The sequence below is a fragment of the Nyctibius grandis genome, chromosome 23, assembly GCF_013368605.1.
Source record: "Nyctibius grandis isolate bNycGra1 chromosome 23, bNycGra1.pri, whole genome shotgun sequence".
NCBI classification, from domain to species: domain Eukaryota; kingdom Metazoa; phylum Chordata; class Aves; order Nyctibiiformes; family Nyctibiidae; genus Nyctibius; species Nyctibius grandis.
The window spans coordinates 1,221,685-1,237,818 of NC_090680.1; the positions used below are offsets into that span (position 1 = coordinate 1,221,685).

Here is a 16,134-nt window from a genome sequence, read left to right on the forward strand (position 1 = left end):
AACAGAGGCAAAGGTGGTGCCAGGGAAGCGGGAGCAGGCAGAGACAATACTTGGCAGCCAGAGTGCTGGGAGGGATGGGGAGCATGGAGCTGCTGGGCTTTTAAATCTCCTTAACAAACAGCCCGCTCCACAGCTCGCCAGGCTGCCGCTCGGGCCAAGTCAGCCAAAACACTTTGGTGCGTGTGTAATTCGAGTGCCTTCCTCCCCTGCTCACCCAGGCCTGGGTGTGGGTCCCATTAAGCGATGACAACACTTGTTGCTGTTTGTTGTTGTCTTACCTTGCTGGTTCTTTGCTGGAAGAAGGGACTGCACCAGGGAACTGGCTGCTGGCGTGGGGAGGGGACCTGCAAAGATACCCCCTGAAATTGCACCAGTGCGGGAAACCGCGTTGGCAGAGGAAAGCTGCGGTGAGGTCGGGGTGCCGCGCTCCGTCTCAGACTGGCACAGCACCTGGTTTCAGCTCCCTAACTGCGGTGTAGGGGCCGGGGGCCGCTGTGACCCCAGCATGCGTTGGTTTGCAGGGTGGCGTAGCAGGGCTCAGGATGCCACTGTGCTGCACCAGGACCCGTGCCCTGCACTGACTCGCCTCGCTGCGGAGGGACGCTCCGAGGGACGCCGGGAGGTGGGCGCTCCCTGGCCTGGCTCTGGATGTGCGCCACGTCGCTTTGGGTAAGCTCAGCCCCAGGCTGCTCGACCCCTTCCCTATGCCCTGTGGATGGGGGGAGATATGGTGTACACCAAAGGCTTCTTCTCGCTAGAGAAAGCCAACCCTCGTCCTTCTGGCAGGGGCAGAGGTACGTCTGGATGACGGCTGAGGATGTGCTATGGAGCCGGGATTCAACTGCTCTGAGCTCTGCGATGGCAGCTCCAGTTTTGGCAGCCAGGAGCAGCAGCAGCAGGCACTGCAAGAGCTCTGCACTGTCACAGTGGTATGTACGGAGGCGGGGGAGTGCTCTGGGGCATGAGGTTTGCTCTGCAGAAGTGGATTTGGGTGGAGGGACGAAGGGGAAGGCACAGGGGCGCAGCCACCAAGCAATCCCGGTCCAGCCGGAGGTTGTGCGCTGTCACCTCCTGGGATGGCCTCCAAGACAAGCCCTGCCTAGATGACACCCAGCAGTTAGCCAGCAGGTGAGGAAGCAGCCACGACAGCCAAGTCATGTCAAGCAGCCCTCCTGTGTGACAGCCACTTAGGAGTGGCCTGGGATGGCCTCCTCTGCCCTTGACCTTTCCCATCCCCTGGAACTTCAAAGTGCTTTTCAAATGTGAATAGAGCAGGATTTAATTAAAAGTCGTCATCCGTAATAAATGGTACCTCTCCCCCCGCACCAAGCCAGTAGAAATGACACCGGGGTGCACTTAGTTGCAGTTGGCTTCGCTTGAGGCTTCTGGATGGACCAGCGAGGCTTGGCCCGCTCGGCTCTCCACCACATCATGCACGACCATGGGCCTTTAATTAGAAGACCGTAAGCTGCTTGGCTCCTCTGGCTCTGGCAGCTGCGTTGCAATTAATATTCCCCCTGCTAGGGCCAAGATTTACTCCGCTCAGTGCTCCATCAACTTCAAGTATCATCAACATCCAGGGAAACAGCGGTCGGGGTGGGGGAGTGCGTGTTTGGAAAGGAAAGGTGGAGACCATGAGGTGTTTCTGATCCCTGGGTGGTTGCTGGGAAGAGCATGCAGTAACGCTTTCTGCAGCAGCCAAAGGTGGAAAGATACTGCCTGTGGGTGCAGCTGGGAGTGAAGTGTGGGAGCCCTGGGCTGCTGAATCCACCCTGGTCACCTCACTGGCAAAAGCCAGGTATTACCCTCGGGCTCGACCAGGCAGGATGCAGAAACAAGGTGGCGTTGCAGCATCATACCAGCCCCAAGCAGCCCCATCAGCCCCTCTGAGCTCCAGGCAGGAGGGAAGGTGGCCCTGATTTGTGCTGAATAATGGGGTTTTTGCACAGTGAGTCTTGGTGTATGGTGAGAGGGACTGACCTGGCTGACCATCTCCACTGTCTGCTGTGGTCGTCATTTCCCAGAGAGCCAAAAGACCCCCAGGGGGATGGGGAGAGGGAAGAGGAGGTGGGGAGCAGTTTCCAGGAGGGAGATTAATATCCACGCTGCTGCAGAGCGGGGCTGAGCTGCACATGCAGCTGTATCCCGGAATAATTCAGCAGCAGCAGCAGCTCTCAGCTGGGTCTCTCGCAGCCAGGGGCTTGCCTTACGCAGCAGCCCTGCGACCAGTGTGGCAGCAGCGTGGGAGCTGCCAGGAGCCTGCGGATCAGCCGTGCTCATGTGGCGGTGACACATCTTTGTTTTAAGAGTTACATGTTGGCTTTAATTCTCCAAGCTGTGCCTTGGTTTCATTCATCCAGAGGAGATGGAGCCTGGCTGGGGAAGAGGGAGACAAGGCATCAGATAGAAACCACTGCCTTGCTTCTCCCTGCAGATTTATTTCTAGCAAGTCTAGAAGCACAGCTCAGACCTTGAAGGAAGAATTGAGAGTTTGGGGCAGTTGCAGCTGTTGGGAAAATAGACTTCTGCTGTAGAAGTTGCGTGCAGGTGAACTGGAATACCTGAGAAAGGACTTTTTTTTTAAAAAAAAACCCCACATTTGTCAGTAACATGCACACATGGCACGTGTGAACGAACCCGCACAGGCACACCCTGTTAAAAATGCTGGAGTATTTTAGATCCTCAGCAGAAACAGGTTTCTTGTTCCACGTAGGATCATTTTATCCATCCTATGTTAGCAGGGAGATAACAGAGAATATTTTTAAAGGGAGATTTAAAACCATAAGATTGTTTGTGTGCAAGGAGAGAGGCGCCTCCATCATACTCGCTTTGGGAGTGTCCCTCAAAAGCCAGCTCTCAGCTGATGCCTACCCAGGACCAAGTTAGTTTCCAGCCAGCCGGGAGACGGGTGGAGCCCGGCTCGGTGTGTCGCTGCGTAATGCATCTGAAAAACGCTGTCCCACTCCCTTTTCTGCGTTTTCTGCACCGACTGGCAGCGCTGCTGCTGGCTCCCAGTCACGTCAGCCAGCTGGTTGGTATCTGCTGCGTGTAGGGGTAAGCGTGGGAACGGCTAGCCAAGGATGCCCTGCCCAACTTTCCAAAGAAGAGTGCTACAAACCAGGGTACCACGAGGTCTTTCTCCAGAGTTTTCTTTCCAGAGGAGGACAGTGGGGAACCGTCGCCCATTTCCCCCCCTCCCACAACCAGGGCTGCCTGAGGTTTATGAGTCACTTATACGGCTTCATTATGCATTTGGCTAGTTGGCCATAAGAAAAGGGCTCCTGGACTGCCCTCTCCTCCTGTGTGCTCAGCAAGTGGCAGAGTATATGTCCCGTCTACACACATCTCCTTAGCCCTGCCAGCAGGTCTTGGTCTAGTGCTAGGGTGTCTGCTCATGAGGAGGGGCTTGGGAGATGTGGTTTTGAAGTCCTTTCTGGCTGTGGGAGCAATCATGCCAGAGTAGGGACCTCCTTTGCTGGGAGCCCCAGCAACGTCGTCTTCTTCCTCACCCCTTTTGCCTCCCCCAGACATCATCTGACCGCAGTGGGAAGAGCTTCCCATCCTTCTCTGCTGCTCTCCTGGGAGTTGTGTGGACATTCCTGGCCGGAGGAGTCCTGCTAGCGCTCTTCTTTCTTGTCTTCACAATTCGCTTCAGGAAAAACAGGTAAGGGCTTCCCTCTTTTGCTGTGAAAGCTGGGGCAGTGGGGTTGGGCTCCTTCAGGGCTAGGCTCTGAGCTGATGGCCGGCTAAGGGTCAGGAGGGTACAAGCCTGAAGGACCAGCACGGGGCAAGCAAGGGCAGTGCTGGGGATATTGCAGCTTTCTCCGTCACACCCAGTTTTGATGGCTGCTAGAGACAGTCCTGCTTGGACTGCTGCCTTCCTCCTCAAGTCACGGAGCTGTGAACAGTACAGAGCACGGATGCCCTCTGACATGGCACAGGCAGCAGTGCATGGTCTCATCTCAGAGGTGCTACTCAATAAAACCATCAGGAGTGAGCAGAAAGAGAGCTGGTCTCCTTCTCCACTCCACAGTCCTGAGAGCATCTCTTTGAGCAGCATAGCTCCATGAGCAAAGCCATCATGCTCTCCACAATGTGGACACAGCCTTCCTGCTGTTGGGCCACTCGTAGTTTGAAGATACCGCTCACCTTTTTTGATCTTGGCGTTTGCCCATGTCGGTGAGGAATGTGATCTCCATCGGTAGGAGAAGCTGGTGGTGAAGTGCAGGCTTTCCTTGGTGTAAAAAGTCCCGCTCCTCTGATGCAGTGTAAATCAAGCAGGCTTTCTTAGCCTTCCTCAGCAATTCTAGGTGTCTCAGCTGCCTCCTTGATACTTTCTCCTCAGCTTCACTGGTCCCTTAGTCTCTCAGCTGCTTCCCCCATAGACCCAAGCTTCACCTGGCAAAGCCCTTGCGCTCCATGTGCTGTTGTTTTGTAGAGAGAGGCGTATCTGTGCGCAGCCCGGGCTGCTTCTGTTCCACTGCTCTGCTTGTGTTAAGGAACTGAACGCTTCTTCCAGCCACCGTGCAGTCAGGAGGGCCCTGCTCGTAAGGGCTCATCTCGAGCCCTGTGCCTGCTGCGGTGCAGGAGCTGCATGACCTGCATCCTGGTCTCAAGCACTTGATTTACTGAAGCAGAGAGGTGTTGAATTCAGTGGCCGCCTGAATTGATTACCAAATTATTTAGGCCCCTGAAGATACTCTCAGAGCGAAGCTGTAATGAATGTGTGTTATTTATTTGCACCGCAGCGAATAAATAGGGGTCTGCCTACTGAACTTGGGAATACAAAGGAGACCTTTCTCAGTGTCGGCTGAGAGGGTGAGCTGATTCCTGTCTTGTCCTGTGGGCTGAGGCATGGCGAGGAAGGCAGAGAGGGAGAGAGCCAGGTTGAATCCCAGGCTCTGCGTCGCTTCGGGGGCAGCAAGAAGCAGGGAGGAGCTCAAGGGCAGGGAAATGCAATGACTCAGTAGCACATCGAAGGGATGGAGCTGTGCGGGGGGATGGCAGGAGCTACAGTTTTCACTTGATGGGCATGCTGGAGAAGGGTGACAGGTCGGGAGAGATCGGTGGGTCGATTCTCCCCTCCCTGAATACAGTTACAGGATTGTGAGTGATGGGGTGAAATTACAGAGGGGAAGGTGTAACCTGAATGCTGCTGGCAGCTTCCTGAAGTCAACACTGTGCTGAGGGTGGAAGTATCTCCTCAAAGGAAGGAGCAGTGGGAAGAGCCTGTTCCTGGAGGCATTTGTAGCTGCTGTACCCAAAGCTGACTGCTGGGGACCGTCACCCCGGGCTGCACTAGTGAGGTTTTCCACTCTGCCCTTTTACAACATAGGACAGTGGAGGAAGCTGTTGGCCTTGAACCCGGTGGGGCTGAGCTGGGCGCTGTGGTGTGTTCCAGCTGCATGACTGTGGGGCACCGCTTCCCCTGGCTCTGCACTGCTGCAAGGACGTGTGGCCATGGCACGTGCTGGCACCACCAGAGCAGCTTTGCGTGCCTGGCATGGGCACTGGTAGCAGAGAGACCCCGCTGTGGTGACCCTGTCTACTTTGCTTCCAAAGCCCACGGCTTGCCACAGTTTTGTCCATAAAGACACTGGCTGAAGCTGCCTCAGGGATGCTTTTCTGTGGGGCAGACACATGCAGGGGGTAGAGGTGCTGTGGGGCAAGCCTGGTACCTGTCTGTTTTGGGAAGAAGGGATCTTGCTGTCCCACAGGAGCATCAGGGTAGGGTAAAGCAAATAGTTTAAGGGTAGTGAAGCACTCCAGCAATACAGGGGAAGGGATGGGGTATGCACCATGGAGCAATGGCTGAGCTTTTGGAGGAGCTGTGAAAAGCAGGGGCTGGGGTGGGGCAAGGGGCAGGGCAATGTCTCAGCATCCTTTATGGCCATCATCATCCCTGTAAGGGGACCTTGCCCCTGTGCTGCCAGGTCATGATGCTCAGTAACTGTCACGGCCTTCCCTGCTTTGTTTCCTGGAGGATCGTGAAGATGTCCAGCCCCAATCTGAACATTGTGACCCTGCTGGGCAGTGGCTTGACTTACACGAGTGCTTACCTCTTTGGGATCCAGGAGCAGAGCCTGCCGTCCGGACACTCGGTGGAAAAGCTTATTCAGGTGAGCAGGGGGGGTCTGCTGAGACTGGTGCCTACACATGCAGACACGTGCATGTACACGCATGCACAGGCGCCGCGAGGCTGCAGGTGAGTTTTTTGGCTGCAAAACAAATCTTCATCAAAACGGTGACCTGTGTGATGAACCCCATGTCCTGACCCAGGGCAGCCGCCCTGCCAGAGCGGGGACTGGGCATGGAGCTGGGTGGGGGAGTGGGACGTGGGAGACAGCACACCCGGCTGTCCTGCTCAGCTGCAGGGCTGAGGGTAACGAACAGAGGTGCCAGCGAGTGCTTTATTGGTGCTGAGCCCCTCCGTGCCCCTGCCACTTGTAAGCTGCCTGGCTCTCCCTGCCTGCTCCTCCGACGAGAGCCTCTCGGGGTGAGGAGGAAAAGGCAGGCAGCAGGCATGGCTGCAGAGGAGTACACACCTCTTAGTTTATTTTGCCCTGCAGTCAGCTTTCTAGTACCCGATATGACCCTCCAGCCAGAAGACCACAGACACATCCCCACCCATCTTTATCGCATCCCTGGGTGGGAGGGCACGGGGTGTCCCTGCGAGCCCCACAGCTGCCCCTTCAGCCCCCTCGCTCTGCCCCTCCGGCAGGTACGGCTCTGCCTGCTCTGCGTGGGGACCTCCCTGGTGTTTGGCCCCGTCCTGGGGAAAAGCTGGCGGCTCTACAAGGTGTTCACCCAGCGGGTGCCGGACAAGCGGGTGGTGAGTACACAGCACCCAGGGGGTGGGGGCAAACTCCCCAAGGGGGGCAAACACCAGCAAGTCCCAAAACGGTGCAGGTTAGCAGATAAAACTGGCACATGACAGGGATGGGTGTCACAACCACAGGTCTGCTTTCACACCTAGCCGGGCATGGGCTCCTCATTTTATTCTTGCGCAATGAGGCAGGAGCTTTTCCACTCTGCAGGCAAGCAGGTGCCCTGCCAGGCTGCCTGTTCCCTGGTAGAGTCCCAGCCCCATCACTGAGAGAGGTCTTGTGCTCGTTTACACTGGCCACATGTCTTCATTACACTGCACACCAGTGTGTATGTCCAGGTCTGGGCAGATTGTTTTTGCAGGATTAAAATAAACCAGGTATCCTCAAGGGTGTCTGATGTAGGGCTGCCCTCAGATGCATCTGATCTCCTTTTGAAGGGAGGGAGGGAACTCCCATACAGAAGCTGGGAGGAAAACTGGAGCCACCTATAGAAATTTGTGCATGTAACGCTGCACTTACAGCTTTCAGTGGCCACTTTCCAATGGCGAAAAAAGTAGGTCTCAGAGGAAAGGTGAGAGACGAGAGGGTTTGTAGAGGAACCGGGTACCAGCAAAGACTCCCATTCCTGAGGCACTGCGATCTGTGTTAAATTTGCAAAATGATAATCCTACCAACTTTTTTTTTTTTTATTTATTTTTCACCCTTTTTGTCTCTGCTTGTGGTATGGGCATAAGGGATGATACTCTCATTTTGGAAGAGCTGTTTTCTGTCCCAGCATTTACCAGGTAGCCACACCATCAGGGAGGGCTTATGCCTGGCCCCAAGCCCCATTAGGTCTCCAAGAGTTTGGGAGCTGGAGAAAGACACCCTGTGGCCGACTCAGATGTAGGTGGGCTGCTGGACTCCACTCTGGGGGAAGTATTAGGACGGACATGTCGCTTGGAAGAAACAACCACAAAGAGACTCAGGAGACAGAGGTTATTGGTGTCCATTTGCCCCTCACAGTAACGCTTATTTCTTGTGTATTTGCAGATTATCAAAGACCTCCAGTTGCTGGCGATGGTGGCAGCGTTGGTGCTGGCAGACGCCGTGTTGCTCTTGACGTGGGTATTCTCTGATCCAGTCCAGTGTTTCCGAAGCCTCAGCGTCTCACTGCGGGTAAAGGGATGAGGAGGAGTGGTGCAGCACTGCGCCGTGTCCTGTCTGACCTCTGTGGACAAAGTTGGCGGGTGGTCAGGCATTTGGAGGTGCTCTTTAAAAAAATAGAAAGAAAAACAAGCCAGAAAGCATTCTGGGCATGCTGGGTTGGGTTTATGTCTGGTCTATTACAGAGATGAAGGTCCGCTGCAAAATTTCCAGGTCTGTGCAGGTCACCTGGGTGACACAGGAGAGGTCTGTGGCATCTGCAGATGCTTTAGAGAAAGGTTTAACCAGCCCTGTTGGCAGCAGAGTGCCAAAATCTTCCTCACTTTAACCCTCTGCACCTGGCAGCAGCAGCTTTGGCCTTTCCTTTCAGGAATTTACAGAGGAGACCCGCTCAGATGCGTACACCCGTCTGCCCATCGGTCCTGGGCAGCAGCCTTCACTTCTGCCTTCCCCTTGCCTCCTAGGCGACAGAGAAAGGCATGACCTGCTCGGTGAGCCGGGTGCAGTCCTGTGCATCTCTTTATTCCGATCTTTGGCTCGTTCTCATTTTAGGGTTTAAGGTACGTAACCTCTTTATTGATCCTTGTGTTGTGTCTCGCCTCCTCCCAGTCTCACAGCCTAAACTCTTCAGCAGCACTCGCAGTTTCGCTGCCCTCTCAAGCTACGTACCTAATGCAGATTCCAGCTACTTCTGTTCATCTTGAAAGCTCTCCCATCTCCAGTCCTTCCCATCTTGATGTTTTCTTGCATTCCCTTGTAAAAGCCCTGTTAGCCACTTTTTCCCTGCCTTACTACCTCTTGTACGTACACTGTGCACATACTATCTCTCTACTTTTTTCCTGTACCCCCCACGCCTTGTGTATCTCCCTTCTTAAAACTTGTGTCTTACTGTTTTCTAAAGCACACTTTTTCCATAAAGCCTGAGATGACCATCCACCACAGTGATGCACTTTGCAGCTCAGCCCCCGAGTCTTCTGGCTCCCAATCAAGGAGGTGCTGATGACAAATGCTTGGTGCCTACCTTTACAGGATGTGTATCAGCTTAATTATACCACTGAGGTACACTTTCACTGGTGTAGCTTTGCACGTGGCTGTTCTTATTCCAGCAGAGTTAGTTATACTGATGTAACTATGTAGGTATAATTATCACTATAATTATCTGTGGTCTCATGTGTCTCTGGGTTGGCGGAGGCTGGACGCATTTCAGAAGGCTGATGTTGATGAAGCTCGTGAGATCACAGCCTTTCTTTGGGAATGGCTCCATCGCTGCGTGCAGTACAGGCAGTTCCCTTCTGACTCACCGTAGTGTAATACTCACTGACCACCTAACCAAAATCATAGGAAAAAGAGCAGGAAGGGACCTCACGACACAGCCAAGTCCTTCTCCCCCCTACACTTCATTTTAAGGACATTAGTCTAGCCTGTCCTTAAAAGTCCTTTGGTGCTAGGGATTGCTGGGCTTTCAGTGCTGTGTCTCCACCTCTGATTTTATCCGCAGTTTGTGTTAGAGTTTAGATGGGTAATGTGTTCGCCTACAGCTCCTACAAACTGCTTTTTGGAATAAAACATCCCCAGTCCCAGGTACTCTTCGTTAGCATTGCGTTGAACCTGACCCTGATCCTGTCTACCTGCTGGGGGTCATGGAGTTTTCTTTAATGGTTTCCGTGGAGTTAATCTGGATTTACACTAATGTGAGAGTAGGCTCTATCTCTGCATGTACGTAGCACTTCTTATCATCCACAGCATTAACGTGCTCAGCCCTTTGTGAAGCCGCTCAGTGTATTATCCTGGTTTTACTGGCACAGAGCAATGAACAGAAATGACTTTCCAAGGACATGCCTGGAATTAGGAGCAAAGTCCTCTGCTCACGATTAAAACAAACAAACAAACAAAAAACTCAGTCCTGTGCTTACTGAAAGTCCTAGTTTACTAGAGAGCAGTGCTGTTGTCTGTGCCCCAGATAGACTATGAATTTTAAATGGGACTTCGGTGCTGTCGTTTTCTTGCTCAGAGCTTAGGGGTTGGCTTGCCTTTGCGCCATGCATTTGGAGGTGCCCCATGGTGAACGTGGTTATCACAGAATTGACTAGGTTGGAAGAGACCTCTGGGATCATCAAGTCCAACCTTTGACCTAACACCACCGTGTCAACTAGACCATGGCACCAAGCACCCCATCCAGTCTTTCCTTAAACACCTCCAGTGATGGTGACTCCACCACCTCCCTGGGCAGCCCATTCCAATGCCTAACAACCCTTTCTGTGAAGAAATTTTTTCTAATGTCCAACCTGAACCTCCCCTGGCACAGCTTGAGGCTATGTCCTCTAGTCCTGTCGCTAGCTGCCTGGGAGAAGAGGCTGACCCCCACCCCGCTACAACCTCCCTTCAGGGGGTTGTAGAGAGTGATAAGGTCTCCCCTCAGCCTTCTTTTCTCCAGTTCCCTCAGCTGCTCTTCATAGGACATACCCTCTAGACCTTTCACCAGCTTTGTTGCCCTTCTCTGGACTCACTCCAGCACTTCAACATCTTTCGTGAAGAGAGGGGCCCAGAACAGATCCAGTGCAGATCCTACAAAGCAGGGTCAGGCATCAGCCTAGTTCCCAGCAAGGCTGATCTCAATGTTACAACCCCTCCTTGAGAATTCATGGTGCTCTGAAGCTGGGAGTCTCACGAAAGACTGTGGATGTGAACCTCTCTTGCCTCTCTTGTAAGAGTGTCCCTTCAAACCCTAACCCTGGCAGTGGCCATTGCGGTCATCAAGCAGCCACAGCATGAAGGGGTCCAGAAGGGTCTACAGAACATCTGCACCACAGGTCACAAAGCACTTGATGCCCAAATAACAATTTAATGTCTCTTAGTAAAAGGTCGACAGTTGCACTTACTGAGTAGCACAGGAATAATGTAGGAGTCGTGTTCCCAGGATTCTGGGTTCTTGCAGGAGCAGATATTTTGTTAGATGGCATTTCCAAACGATCCTGAAGGCAGACCATGCCCTGAGCTACAGAGGCAGGCAAAAAATACTTGGTGTTTCCTGCCAGCGTGCCCTAAGGAAGGGGGGATCCAGCCTACCTGGTGGTTTAATCCTCAGCACACTGGAAAGATGCACGGGTGGGACACTTGAGGGGCAGCGCGGTGAGGAAGCCTGCTCTGAAACAACCGACCTGCTCCGGGGGAGGGAGGGCCTCTGTGTACAGAGCACTTCTCTAGCCCCTTTCACCCCCGCTAGAGTCAGGCAGGAAACAGTGAAGGGAAGGGAGAAGAATTGCACCTGGTAGTTTCCTGGATTTCTATTTAAAGAGGCACCAAGTATATCGTCTTCCCTCCAGTCTAAACCTCCACTTCTTCTGCCTTTTTCCTTCTGACTGTCCATCTGAATCTCCTTCCTGCTCCTTCAGACGTATGTTGTTGCTCCTTGATGACACCCCACTGCTGCATCCCTGCAAGGACCTCCGTCTCTTGTCTGTCCATCTTTGCTGATCCAGCTCCAGGCTGCCCAGGGGGAGGTTTTCATGCCTCGCCTCTCCCGGCCGTGCCCTGCTCTGTGGCATTGTCTGTCAACCTGACCCTCAGCTCCCCGCATCCCTTGGTCGGGACCCCCATGGCTCTGCCAGCACGTTCGCTCCTGCCCTCTCTCCCCAGCCCCACTTCTGACCTGCAGCAGCGTGCCAGGCGTTTGCTGCGGCGTCACCACTGAAGGTCTGCATTATAGATCAAAGAGCATTAATTAGGATTGCGCTGAGTGTATCTGAGCTCACCGGGCTTGGTACGAGGTGGGGGCTGACACCATCAGGTTGTAATTTGCCACACTCTGGAAACCTCTTTTTTCTGCTTCCAGAGCATCCTGCTGCTCTACGGGACCTACTTGGCCGGTCTGACCGACAACGTCAGCTCCCCACCAGTCAACCAGTCCTTGACGCTCATCGTCGGGGTCAACCTTGTTTTCCTGGCTGCTGGCACCGTCTGCTTAGTTCACCGGTTCTTCCGTGCTTGGCACAACTTGGTGTTTGGTTTTACCTCTGGAGGCATCTTCGTGTGTACAACCACGATCAACTGCTTCATCTTTGTCCCACAGGTATGCTGCCTCCTCTGTCCCACCATCTGCCTGGAAACAGGCACATTTTTGGAGTTTAACAACAGCAGCCGTATGGGCCAAAGCACTTATTTTCCTGCTTCTTTCCCCAAACGTTCGGGCTCACCTGCACAGCTCATCCTCCAAGCCCCTGCTGGCTTTGCTTCCCCAAGCAAGTCCCCTGAGTCTCCAAGGAGTGCAGGCACGTTGCAGAGCCGCTGCTCGGAAACCTGCTGCTCAGGTGGCAGCCACACAGAGGGCAGGCGTGGAGGCAGGCCGGCTGCTGCCCTCCTCCTCCTCCTTGTGGGTGGTGGCATCGGTCCTTTATGCGGTTGTCCTCTCCTCATACCCCACATGCCCGCTCCCACCGAGGGTTACTGTCCACGGCAGGGATGGAGCTGGGCTCTGGCTGTCCAGATGGCCTCACCAGGCTCAGAGGCTTTGTGGCTGGTGGTGGTCCCCAGGGGAAGCTGTCCTCCTCTACGCTCTTGGAGAAGGAAACTGGGCTTTGCCAGAAGTGAGGAGCAGGACACAAAGATGTTTGAAGGAAGCCTTTTGTGGCGAGGCTCGGCTCTTCTGCTTCCTGTGTCCTCCAGGAGCAGCCTGGTGTGCCTGGCCATGATGTTAGTGGGAAAAATGCTCCCATTGTTACAGGGAGAGGAAACAGTTGTTTACTCCATTTAATGTTTGGAGGGATGTTTGGGCTCAAGGAAATGAGGTGAGAAAGGGAGGAAGAGGTGAAGCTGAAGAAAGAGCACATCTGTGCAAGAGAGGGCTCGGGTGATCTCACCAATGTGTATAAATACCGACGGGTGTGGAGTAGGGCACGGGGGAGCCAGGCTCTTCTCAGTGGTGTCCACTGACAGGGCAGGGGACAATAGGCACAAACTGAAACACAGGAAATTCTATTTAAACATCAGAAAAATGTTTTGTTTTGGTTTGTTTTTTTGCTGTGAAAGTTACAAGCACAGGAGCAGGGTTGCCCAGAGAGGTTGTGGAGTCTCCGTCCTTGGAGATATTGAAGACCCAACTGGACACGGTCCTGGGGAGCCTGCTCCAGCTGACCTTGCTTGAGCAGGGTGGTTGGACTAGATGATTTCCAGAGGTCCTCTCCTACCTCAGTTGATGCAGTGTAACTGCAGAATCCCAACCCACTAGATGAGCAGCCCTTGGCAGCAGGATCCAAACCTCCTCTGACAAGCACCAAGCCTGCTGGCGATGCTCTTCCAAGCGTGAGGTCTCTCGGAGTGAGGGCGGAGGAGCTGATGAGATATACTTGCACTCTGCCTGTACCATTTTTCTGCTCTAGCCTGGGGGCCTTGAACATTTTATTTAACTTGGATCTTTTAATTCATCAACTTGTTTTCCCTAATGGGCTCGCTCTTCTATGGCTCATCCAGGATCGATAAGCAGCTGGAGCTGGGCTGCGCAAGGTTTCCACGCAGACACCACATGGGAAAATAGATACTAAGCGTTGGCTGGTGTTCAGCTTGTCACTGGTGATTTGGGGATAAGGAGGCGTGCGTGACACTGTCTTTGTCTGTCAGGGAGTCAGGGAGGGGGCTTTTGCAGCGCCCTTAGAGGTTGCAGTGCAGGCAGGCACCGACCCTCTCTGCATTAAACGCTGGAGCCAGGGACAGGGTAGGGCTCAGATGGGTGGGAGGCTCCAAGTGACACTGCAGCCCCTCACCCAGCCATCTCTCACCACCCGTCTCTGCTCCTCCGTCACACCCTGCCTTTGTCTCCCCCTCTCCGTCCCTTTTCCCTTTGTCTCTGTGGCGCTGGAGCCATGCCTGCCTCCCGCTGCGTCGGCAGGGGCTGTGCGTGCCGCGCCGATAACGCCCTCTTCTACTCCCCAGCTCAAGCAGTGGAAAGCCTTTGAAGAAGAAAGCCAAACCGTGAGCCACATGGCGAAATATTTCACCAGCCCAAGCAGGAGCTGCCGCTCGGTGTACAGCGAGGAGCAGCTGTACCAGCTGATAGGGGAGAAGAACTCCATGAAGCGGCTGCTCACTGAGGTACGGGGCTCTGCTGGCCCCCCTTGGCCGTGCCAGCTTCTCCCTTCCCTTTTGTGGGGTGATGGCTTTGCAGGGTGAGAAGCCCTTTCTTAACTGCCCAGTCTGCGCTGGTGCTCCCCCTCTGGCCTCTTCCCTCTGGAGGGGAAGAGCCACTTTGTTTTGTCACATCACTCTGCACCCTGAAGTGACAAAATTTAGGTGTGATCCAGAGCGTTTCAAAAAAACATGGAGGGAGAAGAGCAGGAGAGCCTGGTTTCCACAGCCTGGTCAAACATGGTTAATGTAGAGAGGAGATGCTCTGTCCCAGGAAAGCCCCCAGCCTCCTGCTCTGTCACCCGTGCTCACAGGCAGGAGCACCCCGGCTCAGAGAGCTGCCTGCCCCGGTGCCCCCTTTCCCGCACCCACATCCAGGGGGGCTCTGGGGGTGTCCGGGGGAGGAACAGGTCACACATGCTGCCCGTTTGGCTCTTGCAGGCCTGCCGCTGTGCTGCCTCGGAGCACCTCTCCGTGCAGAGAGGGGTGATTTGTTTTCTGGCAGCACCTGCTTCCAAATTGGCGGCGTTTTCGTGCCCTCTGCCCGGCCCGTGCTTGACAGGCGTATTTGTTTGACACAGAAAAACGCCGTGATCGAAAGCCTGCAGGAGCAAGTGAGCAGCGCCAAGGAGAAGCTGATGAGGCTGATGTCTGCGGAGAGCGGCTGCGACCCCCACGTGCTGCCAGCAGCTCCCTGCACCTGGAGTGCGGGGCGGCACGAGGATGTGCCGGGGGACTGCTCCCCACCAGGTCCGGAGCGGGATGGGTGGCAGCCTCCCCGCTCGCTGGGTACACCGCCTCTTCGTAGCGATGCTCAGGACTTCCAGAAACATGAGAGCCATGAGCCTGTTTGCTCTCGAACGCTGCGTTTTGACATGGGGGGAGGCCTTGAGCATGGCCTGAAAGACGCCTGGGAGCCTGCAGGGCAGGGGCAGCCTCCAGAGCAGCTGCCCAGCCAGGACACCTCAGCTGGTGTGGCCTGGGAGTCGTCCCCCAAGGTCAGCTACGTGAGCAGCGAGAAGCTGCGGGAAGTCTTGCAAGAGCTGAGCCTGGATGGCAAAACCTACAGCCCAGCCTTGCCTGGGGGACCCCCACGTGGCAGCCAGGGCCCCCCAGGCGAGCAGGGAGGAACATGGGGGGCCCAGGAGGGCTACCTGGGCATCCACATGCCCCTCAGCCCCAACCTGGCGAGGCGGCGGCGGAGGATCCCGCTGCCCACCGCCTCCACCCGCTTCCCCGGCCACGTGTCCCCTCGTGCCAGCCATGGGATGAAGGAGGCGGGCGGCTGGGGCCGTGGGGAGTTGGCACATATCTCCCTGGGGAGGGAAGGGGAGATGGCTTGTGGAGGGCTCCTTCACCCACCGGCACCATCCCTTCCAGCTGGCCCCGTTCTCAGGGAGGTCTGCCTCCAGCCAGAGGGATGGCCGGAGTCCCAGGGCGCTTCTCCGTGCCTCCCACGGAAGCAGTGGCGTCGACAGGGCACCCTGAGGGGACCCGCCGAGCCCTTCCTGCGCTCGCTGTACTATTACCCGGACTCTGACTCCAGCAGCAGCAGCTCGGAGGAGGTGTTTCACGGCTGCCACCGGCCCTGCTGCGAGGTCTGCTTCCAGAGCCCGCGCGGCTCCCTGGGCAGCAGTAGCACGGACACGGACACAGAGCCCAGCAGCTGCGCGGGCCACCGGACAGAGCACCACAGCGGGTCCCAGCCTGTGGTGAATTTCAAAGAAGATCTGAAACCCACCTTTGTGTGACTGCGAGCACCGCTGCCCCAAAGGCAAGTGCCCTCCCACCCCTGAAACACTGCGTGTTTTCAGTGATGCTAAAGCCACACGTCCCTCCGAGGGACAAGTCTTATTCTGGCATCTCGGGGTCGGGAATAAACCTTGCCCCACTCTGGGTTGCAGTGTCAGCCCCAGCCTGGTCAGTGGTGACTGCAGACCGTGTTTGGCTGAGAGGTGGTTGGCAGCACTTGGGGAGGTGGTGGCGGTTTTGTCCTGGCTACTCAGGGCAGCTGCCTGCGCCCCGCAGGTACCCGGCACCTCTG

At 55.2% G+C, this 16,134-nt stretch overlaps 1 protein-coding gene across 1 annotated transcript; it reads left to right on the plus strand.

Moving 5' to 3' along the window:
• Window positions 1-824: 824 nt before the first annotated feature.
• GPR156 (G protein-coupled receptor 156) lies at window positions 825-15,874 on the plus strand. The gene is made up of 9 exons (XM_068417479.1): window positions 825-929; window positions 3,528-3,664; window positions 5,984-6,119; window positions 6,722-6,832; window positions 7,860-7,985; window positions 8,438-8,533; window positions 11,806-12,042; window positions 13,899-14,057; window positions 14,672-15,874. Exons 1-9 carry the CDS (start codon window positions 825-827, stop codon window positions 15,839-15,841), a joined length of 2,277 nt encoding a protein of 758 aa, XP_068273580.1. The 3' UTR covers window positions 15,842-15,874.
• The last annotated feature ends 260 nt before the right edge of the window (window positions 15,875-16,134 follow it).

Excerpts from the sequence above, each read along its gene's own strand:
- GPR156 (XM_068417479.1), top strand. The coding sequence starts at position 825 with ATGGAGCCGGGATTCAACTGCTCTGAGCTCTGCGATGGCAGCTCCAGT. Across the intron at positions 930-3,527 it reads AGCTCTGCACTGTCACAGTG|ACATCATCTGACCGCAGTGG; the intron begins GTATGTACGGAG and ends TGCCTCCCCCAG. Across the intron at positions 3,665-5,983 it reads ATTCGCTTCAGGAAAAACAG|GATCGTGAAGATGTCCAGCC; the intron begins GTAAGGGCTTCC and ends TGTTTCCTGGAG.